This window comes from Carassius auratus, unplaced genomic scaffold, assembly GCF_003368295.1.
Source record: "Carassius auratus strain Wakin unplaced genomic scaffold, ASM336829v1 scaf_tig00216865, whole genome shotgun sequence".
In the NCBI taxonomy this organism is placed as follows: domain Eukaryota; kingdom Metazoa; phylum Chordata; class Actinopteri; order Cypriniformes; family Cyprinidae; genus Carassius; species Carassius auratus.
Genome location: NW_020528776.1, coordinates 562,733 through 577,673, shown reverse-complemented (window position 1 = coordinate 577,673; position 14,941 = coordinate 562,733). Strand labels below are relative to the sequence as shown.

Here is a 14,941-nt window from a genome sequence, read left to right as displayed (position 1 = left end):
GTTGATGTTACTCTGTCAATAAGCAGGGCTTCCAGCAGGGCTGTACTGATGCAAAAATCGATCGTGGCAATTACCCCCTATAAAAAGAGTTCCAAAAAGAGCAAGGATATAACCAGGGCCCTAAACACATGTGGAACAGGTCAGGTTTAGGAAATTTAGTTAAAGTTCTTGACTCCCGGTATGAAATCCCCGGCAGAAAATACTTTTCCAAAACTGCACTGCCTCAGCTATATGAAGAGTGCCACGAAAAGCTGGAAAATAATCAAAGGAACATGAGATTTTTTGCCAATACTTTCTGAGCTATGGTCAAGCCGGACATCTGAGCCATATAAGAGCCTCATAATTCATAACACTGACGAGGAGTGGGGTCTGCAATCAAGATGATATCCAGACATCGTCAAGGCTTCTTACTTAAAAACTGGACTCGTCAGCAATGTTTAGGTCACTGGCTACATCTAGCCATTGGTAAGTTAAGCATCTAAAAAAGGTAATGGTTTTAGTGCTAAAAACAGCATTTGAGTATTTAAAAAAATATCTTAATGGATACACAGCATTTAAGGCTGTCATGTTTGACTGCACAATTTAGAAAATGCTGTTGTATTCGCACTGCTCTAACAAACACCAAATTGCGTGTGGTTGTGTGCTGTAAAGGCAGGGATAAATAGATAGATAAATGGTCTATTAGCTCTCCTCAATACTATTTGATAAATATGCATGTACTATATATTAAGCATGATAAATGCCGTTAATGTTTTAAATTGTAAGTAATGCATCTATTCCTCTAGAATAATGTGATAATTTCTCATAGTTTGTAAAATTTTGATTCAGTTACGTTTCTGTTGGCATTGAAGTTGTCATGGCATGCTTAAGCCATTAGCCGCGTTTCCACTGTCGGGCCAAAAGCGGGTGTGCTAGTGTGTGCCAGGGCAATTTGCGTTTGCACTGTCACTTCCGGTGCTTAATCGTTCCTCGTCTGTGCTTCTTCGGTAGGGTGACCAAACATGCCATTTTCCCAGGACACGTCCTGGCCAGGATTTCTATATTGCCTAAAATATCCAGGTTTTGGCTTTGGTTTCCTGTTTTTATTCTTAATGAAGGAACATTGTACATAATCGACCAATCGTGGTGCGTGACACAGAGGGATCTACAGAGAACGCTCGAAGCGATGCAAATATGTGTAAATATTTGTGTTAGACTTGGAGCAGCACTGGGCCAGCTGGGGCTAGAGGAGTGGTTATGTAGCTACAAAGGCGGAGTTTCTCCACCTCTGGAGAGCTCATTAAAGCATTAAAAGCAGCATTAAAGACTTTAAGACTTTTAAAATAAGCTGAGCTCACAACTCACTTTCAGTCAGCAGCGAGTGTTATATTCATAACGCCTTATTTCTGTGTGACTAATTTTAAATACTGATAAATTAATTATGATCAGTGTATCATGTATTATACAAAAACATTGATGCTTTCGGATGTAAAAAAACAAAAAACAATCCATGCAAACAAATGACCGCTTTTATCATGTTTGTTTTGTGATTGCGCTAGTTCCAGTGACTTATTACTTAGTAGTTTTCTGATAACTTCTCTTCGTTGGTGAAATGATGGGGTTGCATGACGTTGTTCCTGAGAGGCGTGTGAAGGGCGGGTTTAAAGTAATGATACTTCTATATTCTTTATTAACATGTAATCATTTCCTCATATAAACTTGTTTGTCTTTATCCGTTTTGCTAATATCGCAATAATATCTAATATCCTCATTTGTCACAATTACACTATTCTGTGCAAAAAGTGTAGCAGAAATGAGTCGAACCAGACAAAATTAAAGAGTCTAAAAGCTGTGTGCATTGAAACACGAGAGCTGAATTCCTCAAGAAGTCGTAACTCAGTTCGAGTGCCACAAGAACCAAACAAGATGACCAACCAACTTCACACAACAGCTTTGAACATTAACACCACTAGAGCAATTATTTACAATTTCAATTCAAAGAAGAGAAATTTGGTGTCAAATTTGTTGTTCGTAATTGAAATGCAACGCTGGACATCACATGGAAACCCATGAGTTAAACACTTACATTGACTTCCCCCCCACCTAGCAGAACCAGACTGAAATTCCTAAGGTGGGGGAAGGGCTTTAAACCTCTATCTTCAATGAAAAGTCCTTTGCCAGAGAATGCCAAAGAAACTGCTTTTGTACATATCTATGGACCAGAATGAACTCAAAAAGACTCATAAATGAATCAGTCCATCGCATCACTCCATATTCATTTATGTGTAACCCACACATTTGACTATCATGTTATAATCATTTATTGTGTATGTTTTTTTAAGTAACTATGGTATAGCTGAAGGGTACATAGTAGTGTTTGATATGTGTGTGATTGTATTTTCTTGCTTGATATTGTCCTGACAATCATTTATTTGTAAAATATATCATAATCGTGTTATAGGAATCATGTCGAAAATTAGACCCTGCCAGAGCAGGAACATTCGGACCACATGCTTGGTAAGATAAACAAATGATTTACGACACCTCCGAGCCAAGACAATATCTGATTGGTCAAGACAATATTTGAGGCGTGGCCAACAGGCCTCTTTAAATACTTTGGACACCATGAAACCATGCTTTTAGTTCCAGCTTTTAGCTTGTGCTATCAGTCATGCCTTGCTTTTAGTCTGCTTTTAGTTCTAGCCTTGCTCGTGCTATCATGCCTTGCTTTTTAGTCTGCTTTCAGAGTCTGCTATTAGCCATGTCTGTTTCTAGTCTCTAGCTATGCTTCTGCTAGCTTGTAGCTCCTAGCCATGCTGTGTAGTCATCACCGTTCTTTGAGCGCGGTTCCAGCGTTCCTGCCTGCTGCTACTATGCCACTATGAGAAGGAACACAACCTAGTCTCGTCAAACTTTATTTTCTTTTCCGTTTGAGAGTTTCGTGTTCTGAGTTAAGTTTTGTAACGTCGACCTCGTCTGTGCGTTTCAACTTCAACCAGCCACACAACTCCAGCTTCAGCCAACGCCCAACAACCATGGGCTTCCCAAGACGTCACTTCAGCGACTGAACTTCCAGCCAATCAACGACCTCGGGAAAGCCCTTTCACCGAGGCTCCCTCTTTCACAGGAGACGCAAGTAACATTACCTCCAGACTGTGACCTTTACTGGTGTATCTAATATAATTTTAACCTCACTGAGGAACTCAATGCGAGGGCTAATTACGTGATTGATGGTTGTTCATGTCTATGCAATTTAAAGTATTGCTGTGAACTTGGGATTCCATATTTCCATTCTCTTAAACTCATCTTTCCCTAACTTTCGATCTTCCTGCAACTTGTGTGAATGTGTGTGTGCGTGCGTTTATGTGTTAGATTAGTTTATATGTCTTAGATTTATCTAATAAAGCCTTATTCATATTGAAAAGAGAAGTATCTTGTGTTTTGTGCTTACAAGTTAATGCCTTAAACTGCCGATCTTGTTACTGTGCTAATTTATAGTGTTTCACTATAGTTTGGATATTAGTATCCAGCGCAGATTTGATGTTAAACGGCTCGTTCACTGACCAGCCATGAAACAGTGATTCTGTTCAAATTCCCTTAAAATCTTAAATGATTCCCTTTGAGCTAAATAGACCTGTTTCCGTTACAAAAGTAATTTTCTCAGTCTCTACTATCATATGATATTATAGATATCTATCACCCCCAAATGTCCTGGACTTGGTATAAACCCCCTTATCTCACTTAAATTTCCTTTTTTATTTATATTATTGTTAATAATCTCTTAATTTCTGCTTTACTTTTGAAACCTTGATTTCATCTAGTGATTGTTTCAATTGCTGGATCTAGAACATCCGATAAACATTTAATTTGGACGTTTAATTATCTAACTTAGTCTTCAATGTATCAATTCAGTGGATTCTGGGATCTGGAAGATCAATTCCCATTTTTGAGGAACAGTTAATCATTTTCACAGACAATAATACTACAGACCCAGACATCTCATTCATCCTCTTAATGTTTGTGGTGAAATACTATATATTAGGCATTAATAGTTACAACATGAAAAACCCCCAAACAATTATGATATAATCATGTAACAAATCGTATACAAGTCGACTCAGTAGGCAAAAAAAAAAAAAAAAAAAATATATATATATATATCCCCCAACACAAACACACACAAAAAAAGTTAGAATTTAACAAATGCACACACAGAAATTTAAACAGATTTATTTGATGAAGACAAAAAGACCTTAAGTACAAAGACTTTCCCCAATTGTTAAATTGGTATGTTCTCTGCATGCATGTCCACCGGTCTCTGGGTCACACTTCTGTCTGGAAGAACATTAAATCATGGAAGAGTTATCAGCACACATTTGGTTTGAGATATAGACCAGGCTTCACTGCACAGAATTAGTCCCTTCATTTAGAGGCATTCAAACACATAACAAAACACTCAACGCACGCAACACAAACTTTACTTTTAGAGATCAGCGATGAAAAGCCATGCAATTAAAATGGTGTAATGAGCCAAATTCAGTTACTTTGACATTTCAAATGATAAAATACTCAATGTGTGTGTGTTGGGGACCCAAGCATCAACAGAACAAATACCTTAAGATGCAGGTGTACATATCCATCCTCCACATATAGAGCTGCAGCACTTCTCATTTCCTGAACAGTCAAAGTCACTGGCACACAACTCGCCACATGGTCCTTCTTCTCCAGCAAAAGTCATTGGACACATTCCTGGCCTTTCTGTTACACAAACACATGACAGAAACCTCACACACCTCACTGTACTTGAAAATTCAATAAATAGACCCACATACACCCCAGATGAATGGGGTATCAAAAGAAAAAGAAAACATTTTCACCAAACTAACAGTTGATTGATCACGGTAAAAAAAATAAAAAAATAAAATAAAAAAAAATAAAATAAAAAAAAGTATAAAAAATTACTGAAATGTTCCGTTGAAATATGCAATTTATCCTGTCCTAATTTTGAAAGTAATATTGGGAAAACAGCCTTCAAAAGACACGTACTGTAATAGAAGTCTACAGACAGAAATAAAGTGCTATAACAGAAACATTTAAAGGTGCATTTTGGATGTTTGCTTTCCATTATTCTGGGGAAGAAAAAAAAAAAAGTTTATGCCAGCAGTCTCACTTTAATATAATATAAATAACTCCACTCCAATAATGCTAATACAAACATGGACATTGGTTAATATTTTAATATATGTTAATAAAGAATCATAACAAACACTAAAGTTTCTTCAGCGGTTCTTTGGGGTGGTTGAGGTTCTATATAGCACTGTTACAATATAAAGAACCGGTTAAGCGCAGAATGGTTCTTCAGTGGTTCTTTATGGCAGTGCTGCTATAGCACCTTAAAGAGCCAGTAAGATGAAAATTCTAAGCTTCCTATCACGGTTTATAAGTCCTGTACAACAGGTTTAAATCCATCCAAGGTTAAAAAACATTGTCATTTTGTCAAAATATCTTTTTAAAATTTCGTTTAATTCTCAGAGATCCCCAAACGGTTCCCGCGAAGCTGTTCAAAAGATTCAGTTTCCTTAAACCCCACCTTTCGGTAGCATACTGTGTTCTGATTGGTCAACTAACATAGTCAGTTTTGATTGGTTGTTCCACACACAACTTCATGGTAAACAATGCGTTAGCATCTTTTTGGGGATGAATTATGTCTTATTCCTCTCATCGCGAAGCAAACAGTAAAATAAAAAACTTGAACAGTCTCGCTGCTTTTTCTTCTGTGTGGGTGTATTCAAGCCGCACGCTTCAGTTTGAATCTGAATAGCGCGGGGGCGTGGTCACATTAGCTTTAATGAAGGGAGACGTGAAAAACGGACATCGCGTTGTTTTCATATGGATTACTTTATCACAGAATATCTGTTAGCAGCAGTTGTTACACTTCATTTTAATGACGTGTTTGTAAATGAAGATCAGCACAGACGAAGGCTGCAGACAGCACACATACTGATAAGACGCTCGGGAGAAAACAAACACATAACTTTATAATCATACTTCGCGTTGTGATTCGGAGATGCTTGTTAGTCTAAATAAAGTTGGTAATGAACCCTCTTTTATGGCCAAACGCTTTGAAAATCCCGCCTTGTACTCACCGAGATTAGAAAAACAGTCATCAGTGAAATGTTGTGAACACAACAGAAGGGATTTGTTGTACTGCTCTGGTATTGTGGTAAAAATGAATTTTAGCCATTGGTTCTTCTGATCTTCATTCTTTGGCAGTGAAAATAAAACAATTAAAAACACACTGTCTCCTTGACATGATGCTATCACACCAACCAGAGCGTCTGTGTGTGGGGGTGGGGCAGGTCAGAGTTCGTTTCTCCCAAGACGGTAGGCGGAGATTATTATGCAAAGTGTTCCTAGTGACGTACATAGAGATGGGCAAAAGATTTGAAATCTATAAAGACTCGTTTCAGTGATTCAGTCGACTCCTTACTTTAGAAGCCAATTACTTTATAAATCGTGTACTTTTTGGTTTAATTACTTTGCACATGGTTTACACAGATGGACAGCTACATCATACGCTGTAATACAGGTAATTTTTGATTTCCCATCTGTGTGGCTCTTTAACTGCCCCAAAGACCCCATTAAACGCCTGTATAGTTCCTGAAATGTTCCTAGTTTAGTTGGGGAAATGGTAAATAAGACATTAAAATACAGTGTATTGCTGAAGAAAACCTGGTTCTAAACCTTTTTGTCCCCAAGGCCTTTTTGATCGCAGTAAAGCACACGTGATTAAAAACAGCTTTTACCTTTGTAGTAAATTCCTATTAATATCAAACATATGAGAGTGGAGTAACACATCTTAAATCTGAGGAGAACGGGGCTGGTGGGACGCAGCAAGACAGTTCAGATACTGAGAGACGTCAGATACAGTTTAAATTGTAAGAAGGAATAAAATCCTATTTGACATCTGCATTTTTATCTGCAAGACAGGTTTTTTTTTTTTGAGTGTTTGCTCATCTAAAATTGGATGTTTCCTATTGTGAAATGGACATTTAGAAAATGCCTTTAAGATCTTTATGATTTAGAATGCATGTAAAACTAATATCTGAAAGCTGACTACGTGCAAGATATTCACTTGGACAGACTCCTGCTTTTCTGTTACACAAACATGAGAGAAGCCTCATCACAAACCACCTCACTATATATCTAAAAAACAAAAAGACCACATGTTAATATGAAATAAATACCTTGATATGGATCCATACACTGATGTCCACATCCATTGCTGCAACATTTCTGGTTGTTTGGACAGCTACCGTCACCAGAACACATCTCAGCACACAGTCCTGGTCCAACGGGTTTTGGACAGGATCCTGGCTTTTCTGCTACACAAACACATGATAGAGAAACCAGATCACTGAATGCCTCGCTGCATATGAAAAATTAAGGTAAAAGCTCTTTTGGTTAACACCATTATAACAATATAAATATTTTTATAAGGAGGCATACACTAATATCTAGATCTATTGCTGCAGCATTTCTCATCATTCAGACAGTCACCATCATGAGAACACATCCCGACACACACTCTTGATATGTCGTCTTTAAGATTGTTTCCAGGACACACTCCTGGCGTTTCTCATTTTTAAAATAACATACTGTAACTGGAAAACCATAATCGTCAAATTAATAAAAAAAAAAAAAACTGTCCATCTCCATCAGAATTTTAAGATTAATTGAATGTGTTGCTTGCAGTTTCTTTGCAATTACTTGTAAAAGTTACTAGCGATTTTGTAAATAAAAAATGCCCCCTGCGTTTCTTTTGAAAGACCTCTAAAATCCTACCCCACTACTGGTGTTGTTTACTAATGCATATTAATAAATCGTGTCCATCCCTATTTTAATGTTAATAAAGAATCATAACAAACACTAAAGGTTCTTCAGCGGTTCTTTGAGGTGGTTGAGGTTCTATATAGCACTGTTACCATATAAAGAACCGGTTAAGCGCAGAATGGTTCTTCAGTGGTTCTTTATGGCAGTGCTGCTATAGCACCTTAAACACCCCAAAGACCCCATTAAACCCCTGTATAGTTCCTGAAAGGTGTGCTGTCTTGGAGGATGAGAGAAAGCCAAGACGTGATGCTAGTGTTTGAATGACTATGAAAACTAATAAGATGCTCGACCTTAGGAGGTGTTTGTGATGTCACAGACTTCATTAAAAAGACTATGGGACTCATTCATGAAGCTTGCAGAAATAAGAGTAAATTCTGTGTAATCGAACCATTAAACGAAAAATGGTTCATTAACCACATAATGCGTGTCCAGGAATGTTGTGGAACATTCTCAGGGTTTCTCAGTTTTGGCTCCTTTATATCACATAAATGCAAAACAAACAAAGAACCACACAATTAATATAATATAAATACCTGTATATGGAGGCATACACTGATGTCCACATCCATTGCTGCAGCATTTCTCATCATCTGGACATTCGCGATCACCAAGACAGTCCCTGACACACGCTCCGATCATGTCTTTGTCATCAGGACACACTCCTGGCTTTGCTGATAAAAAAAAGTCACATAACAGAAAAACCATTAAACATTACTGGACTTCTCTGTGGCTCAGTCATTGTACAAGTAAAGTGAAAACGAGGTATTGAAGGTGTTGTATAGTGCATTTAAACTGGTTCCCCGATTACAAGCCAATGAACTACTTTTAGTGATACTTAGCACCTTTTTTATTAGAATGTACCATCACAACCAAATTTTCATACACAAGAAAAAAAAAAACAATCTAAATATAGTAACAATTTTGTAGCAAACACATGCATGTGATCAGACTATTTGAATATTGGGCTTGTAAGGTAGTACTTCATTAATGACTTCGTTATAAACAGATGCATGCTAAATCTAATCGAGTTGTTAAAACTGCAAAGTACCAAACATTTGGAAAACTTCACAAAAAGACTTCAGTAGTGATTGCATACATACCTGGTGACAAACGAGCATTTCGTTTTCCTGTTAATAAAGAAAGAAAGTTGAGCTTTACAAATGGAAAAAATAAACAAATTAGAACTTATGATTTAAGATGTAAGCTTTATTTAAACTACTCAACATACAAAGTTTAATGAAGCTAAAATATTCTCACCTCTGACATGTTTTTTGGCATCTGTTGTGCTCAAGCACACAGAGAGACACAACAAAACAGCGATCAACGAGCAGCACACTCGAGCGTTCATCTTCTCGACCTGCGATCTCTCACTGGACAATGTGCTGAATTGGTGAATCAGGAGGGTTTTATAGCACTTTTCGAAAGAGCATTTTTAAAGAACTAGGAGGTCTGGCGCAACTCTAACCCTGAAACTCACCTGCCCGTGGGCTAGTGGCCTAATCTTGAAGACCCTGGTTAACTTGTTCAGGTGTGTTTGAGAACAGGTTTTTCAGAGCGGACCCTTTGAAAGCAATTCAAATGGTTTCATTTACTTTTGGCCAAAATCTAAGTTTTTATGGTGGTGATTAGGACACTTTTAGATGAACGTAAAGTTTAATCCATATACTGCTATATGATAATTATTTTTAATTATTTGACTTTAATTTGTATCTGCAGTATTTTCCACTGTGCTTATTAAAAAGTTTGTTGTAGAATGTTTTCTCTAAACTTCAGCGTGTTATTTGTTATATCTGTAGATAATCCTGTTGAATCGAGTCGGTCTTGTGGAGGCTGGTTTGGGGATTAAAATTATTGAAATTATTGATTATTGATTGTCAAGTATTCAAGCAAACATGGTTCCAGTGGTGCAATTCCTGTGGCGGGCGATGGGGATCTTCAGTTTTATGCTTTATTTTTGACTATACAATCTCTACATCCTTCTGAGAAGTGGCTCAAAATATAACATATTAAGTCAATGTTAATGCATAAATGCCAATTGCATTGAATTAATTTTAGGAAGTGAATCACTTTGCGGAAACCCTAAAAATACAACTAACTGAACTCTCACCAATGAGTTGCCATCTGATGTACAGAGAAGCAACATTAATATTTCAACTATATTTCATTGGTAGAACAACAGATCCCTAATTTCAATGTTTGTGGAAAATAAAAATGATGTTTGAACACATCGGACATCATAACCATTGCTTCTCAGCTAGTAAATACAAACCCTGAAAGCACCATTACTTCTGCAAAGCATGTTCCACTTTCAGATATAAACTTTTCCATTGTAGTTAGCGCTGATCTTGAAAAACAGACGTCTAAACATCTCCCGCTGATACTAAAGGGTCAGAGTCCAGAGTCCAACACCAACCAGTTGCACCAGACCTGGACGTCTAGTCATCCTGAAGACCTCGATTAGCTGGTTCAGGTGTGTCTAACTGGGCTTGGAGAAAACACTGCAGGTGGCCCTCCAGGAGCTGAATTTGACACCCCTGTACTAAAAAAATTATTTTTGTATCTTTTGTTTTTTCTTCCAGAGTTTTAAACAAGACGATAAGGTTGTGTAAGGGGTTAGCACATGCATTGATTCAGACCACACTGAATCAAGCTGCGTCCCGAATGACAGCATTATTTAAAAATGACCGATTCATGCAACATAATGCATTTGTTTGTATTTACCTTTACCTGTAATCCGCTTGAATTGAATGAATTTACTGATTTAACCCTTGTGCACTGTTCGATTTCTGTGTACACCCTTTATGGAGCGGGTCAAATTGACCCTAATTGGATTCAATACAATTCCTCAAAAATCACACTATGAAAAACAACAAAGATTCAGGTACAAACTGTAAACTTTTATTATTAACATTTGTCAAATATTCCCCCCAAAATATATCTGAAGGTATGATTTAATGAAAATGTTTTTTAACCATTTTTAAAGATGTTTTGTTTTGACAAAATTTGAAAATAAACAGTATGTTGACTTGTTTTGCAAATACATTATTTTTTTCTTTTTTTTTTCTTAGAACATCATAACTGAACAATTAAATGTAGCTGTATAATGAAAATATTTATTTTTCTTAAGTTTTGTAAACTCAGTTCATAAAGTCAAGAAGTTACTTTTGACATGATGAGCACACAGCAAGTGTGTGCTTTTCTCATATGAATTTCTTGCACTTCACACACATGGTGCTGGTTTTGTTGTCGCGCTTGGATGGGCACACCTCACATTTCTTCCGTTTTTTCCCCCTATCATCTGTGTTCACTCCTTTATTTTCTGTGGGTCTGACTCCAGATGCATGTTTCTGCCCTCCATGTTCAGAATCTCTTTGGGTAGCTCAGGTTTGTCATTTGTAATTTGCCATTAATTTGGAACACAATGATTTAGCTTTTTGAAGTGTGTTTGGTTAGGGTTAGAGCACTTTTAGATACACTTACATTTTAGCACTGGAGTTGATGCCTGACATACATGAAATATTTTTTTTTTTTAATTTTGTGTCTGTACAGTTTCTTTTGAATGGCTGTCTATGAGGGTCAAACTGACACACAAACATCACAAATGTAATATTAATTTTGTAAAAAAAACCAGCATGTTGAAACTTTGCATGCATGTCCATGATGATAAATGAGAAAAAGTCACAAAATATCAATAAAAGAAAAAAAGTTTCATATTATTTCAGGTAGCTTGAAAAAAATAAATGATAGGTATTTTTTACCATTTGAGGCTTACAAAATATATTTCTGTATTGAAATAAGTGTGGAAATCCAATTTTTTTAGCTTCATAAAGTAGTAAATTAATAAAATAACAAAATATAACCAAGAAATGTTATTATTTTGGGTCAGTACAGTTTCCTTAGAGCGTTAAAATATGCGGGTCAAATTGACCTGCGAACATCACGAACGTAATAGTAATTTTGTTTGTATATGTCAAAAAACACCAGCATGTTGAAACTTTGCATGCATGTTCATGATGATAAATGAGAAAAAGTCACAAAAAAACAAAACATACGTTTACCAGTAGCCTATTTCCAACAACTAGAAAATCGAAACGGGTCAAATTGACCCACAACGAGGGTTAAAAAGACTTTGGTTTGGTTTTGTTCATTCTCTGCGCTCGTCACTCATCACCCAACGCCGATGTCGAGAAGTGTTGGGAGGAACGAAGCTTTTCGAGGCATTAATCAATTTAAATGAATCTGGCGGCACCGATGTCGGCAAATTAGGTCATGAGCGGAGTCAAAATTTGGCACAACACCAATCCAATCCAAAAAAAAAAAAAAAAAAAAACCCCTTAATCCATCACACCTGAGCCGTGCTGATCAGGGGCTGATCAAACACCTGAGTCTCGGGGCTGGAGTTATTAGAGCTCCTTGGATTTCTGCTCCATCAACTCGTTTTCACTGAGATAACCGGTCGAGAAGATGAAGGCTCGGATGTGCTGCTCGTTAACTGCTGTTTTGCTGTGTCTCTCTGTGTACTTGAGCACAACAGACGCCAAAGGACGTGTCACAAGTAATTGGTCTTTTAACTTTACACCACGCGAAGAAAAGTATGCTACAAAGACAATAAGTTTACGTTACCTGATAAACTTCATGAAAATTCATGAAACCGTTTGTTTTCAAGATGATAGTTGGTACGGTGTGCAAAAAGGATTGACGTCAGTATTACACTACTTTTATAATTTTGTTTTTAACCCTTTTCCTAATTAAACTAAGAGTTTGAGAACGTTTTAAAAGCTGTACAGGGGCTTAATGCAAAGAATTGCTGAAGGATAATTGGCTCAAGCTGTATACTGTAGCTGTTTTCATTCAAAAAGTGCTATTAACTTACACAAGCAATTGTAAAGAAACTGTGTTTGTATAACAGAAAAGCCAGGAGTGTGTGTAGGTGACAACACAATAGGAATTTGGAGTTCTAGATCAGTGGTTGAGATGTTCCCTTGATGTAAATTATTGTGTGTGTAACAGAAAAGCCAGGAGTGTGTCCAAGGAACAACATAATAGGAATTTGTGTTGTGAGGGAGAATAACTGTTTCAATGACGGTGACTGTCCGAATGATCAGAAATGCTGCAGTTATGGATGTGGACGTCAGTGTAGGAGTCCATATAGAGGTACTTGTATGATATTAAGGATATATATATATATATGTGTATATTATGTGTGTGTGTGTTTTTTTTTTTTTCTTTTTCCCCAGACTAATGAAGAAAAAAAAAAAAACATCTAAAATACACCTTTAATTGCTTCTTTTATATTTCTATTACACTACATGTCTCTGAAGGCTTTTTATTTATTTTTTTCAAAATTAGTTTTTTCCTCCTGCACGGAGTAAAAAAACTTTTGTCTGAATGTTTTTTTTTGTTTGTTTTTTACAGAGGGTTTTGTTCTCTTTTTTTTTTTTTTTTTTTTTTTTCTTTTTTTTTTTTTCTTGGCGGTTATGGAGCGATACAGATCCAAATCTCCTCTGTAAAAACCTTTTGAGTCTAATGTCGATAGAATGAGGAGAATTTCGACCTAATACAAATTCTTATTTTTTTTGTCTAGAAGTGGATGCATATTTCAATTCAGCGTTTCAGAACACTTTTTTTTCAAACCCTATTCACCTGGGTTGTCTCTCCTTGTGGGTCTATTTACTTATTTTCAAGTGCAGTGAGGTGAGATTTTTGTTATGTTTGCAATTACAGCAAAGCCAGGAGTGTGTCCAAGCAAAACCCTTGGAGTAGGACTGTGTGTCACGTCGTGTTCCCTAGATAGTAACTGTCCGAATGATCAGAAATGCTGCAGCAATGGATGTGGACATCAGTGTATGGCTCCATATAAAGGTATTAATAAGGCAGTATGTGTGTGTTGTGTGGGTGTTTTTTTTTTTTTTTTTTTTTTTTTTTTTTTTTTTCGTCTCCAAATGCAGCGAGGAGTTTAGTGATCAGGTTTGTCACATGTTTGTAACAGAAAAACCAGGAGTGGTGTCCAAAAACAACTACCATAATAAAAGGTGTTTGCGCGGAGTTGTGTTCTCATGATGGTGACTGTCCGAACGATGAGAAATGCTGCAGCAATGGATCTGGACATCAGTGCACGGCTCTACCTAAAGGTATGCTTTACTGATGCATTGGTCAGATTTCCCCATTTCAGTTCAATTTTATTTGTAGAGCACTTATGATGCAAATAATTTTACAGAAAAAGATTCAGAAAAATTAATACAAGATGTAGTCAAACAGACGATGAACACTACTGAGTGCAATTATTATATGATGTAAATCCCGTGGCAAAACGTAGAACCAAATAGAGATATCATTAGCATAGCTGCTGTTACAACAAAGAAAAAAGTTTAACCCAATCCAAAGAATAAGAACGTGCATTTGATCAGATGCAACTGCAGGCACAATTTCAGAGATGCATTAGTCATTCTGTGATCTGGTTTCCTTGTGTTTGTGTAACAGAAAAGCCAGGAACGTGTCCAATGACTTTGGCTGGAGTAAGAGGACCGTGTGAAGAGTTGTGTGCCAGTGACTTTGACTGTCCGAGAAATGAGAAGTGCTGCAGCTCTATTTGTGGAGGACGGATATGTACACCTGCATCTTAAGGTATTTGTTCTGTTGATGCTTGGGTCCCCAACACACACACAAACGCACAAATTGAGTATCTTATTTGAAATGATAATGAAAAAGTCAAAGTAACTGAATTTGGCCCATTAAACCATTTTAATTGCATGGCTTTTCAAAATAGATTTCTAATACTTGGGGAAACTACTATCTCTAAAAGTAAAGTTTGAGTTTACTGTAATCTGTTTGAATGCCTCTAAATGAAGGGACTAATTCTGTGCAGTGAAGCCTGGTCTGTGTCTCAAACCAAATGCGTGCTGATAACTCTTCCATGATTGATGTCCTTCCAGACAGAAGTGTCCCAGACACCGGTGGACATGTATGCAGAGAACACGCCAGTTTATCTACTGTAAAAGGTCTTTGATTGCCCCCCCAATGTTGTACATGAGGCATTTTTGGCTTCCTCAAATAAATCTGTTTAAAGGTC

At 36.9% G+C, this 14,941-nt stretch overlaps 1 protein-coding gene and 2 long non-coding RNA genes across 8 annotated transcripts in view; 1 reads left to right on the top strand and 2 right to left on the bottom strand.

Annotated features, from left to right (window-relative positions):
- Positions 1-9,449, bottom strand: part of LOC113099114 (perlwapin-like) — a 28,326-nt gene extending 18,877 nt beyond the window's left edge. For 2 of the 5 annotated variants that reach the window (XM_026264200.1, XM_026264201.1), the window contains exons 1-3: positions 9,350-9,416; positions 9,130-9,254; positions 8,973-8,999 (exon numbers count right to left, since the gene is read on the bottom strand). In XM_026264200.1, coding sequence (XP_026119985.1) covers positions 8,973-8,999; positions 9,130-9,220 — 118 coding nt within the window. In that variant the 5' untranslated portion in view covers positions 9,221-9,254; positions 9,350-9,416. Of the gene's footprint in view, positions 1-8,972; positions 9,000-9,129; positions 9,255-9,349 lie in introns of all 5 variants that reach the window. The other 3 variants (XM_026264204.1, XM_026264205.1, XM_026264203.1) reach the window with 3 other exon arrangements.
- Positions 4,194-4,663, bottom strand: LOC113099119 (uncharacterized). The gene is made up of 2 exons (XR_003289296.1): positions 4,594-4,663; positions 4,194-4,314 (listed from the first exon to the last, which is right to left on the bottom strand). It is a non-coding gene; the product is annotated as an uncharacterized LOC113099119 (long non-coding RNA).
- Positions 9,450-12,317: 2,868 nt separating the features above from the next.
- On the top strand, positions 12,318-14,941 carry LOC113099118 (uncharacterized). Of its 2 annotated transcripts, none has more exons than XR_003289294.1 (6): positions 12,318-12,427; positions 12,883-13,026; positions 13,597-13,734; positions 13,862-14,003; positions 14,353-14,496; positions 14,805-14,941. It is a non-coding gene; the product is annotated as an uncharacterized LOC113099118 (long non-coding RNA). The 2 variants fall into 2 exon arrangements; XR_003289295.1 differs by having other exon boundaries at positions 14,738-14,941.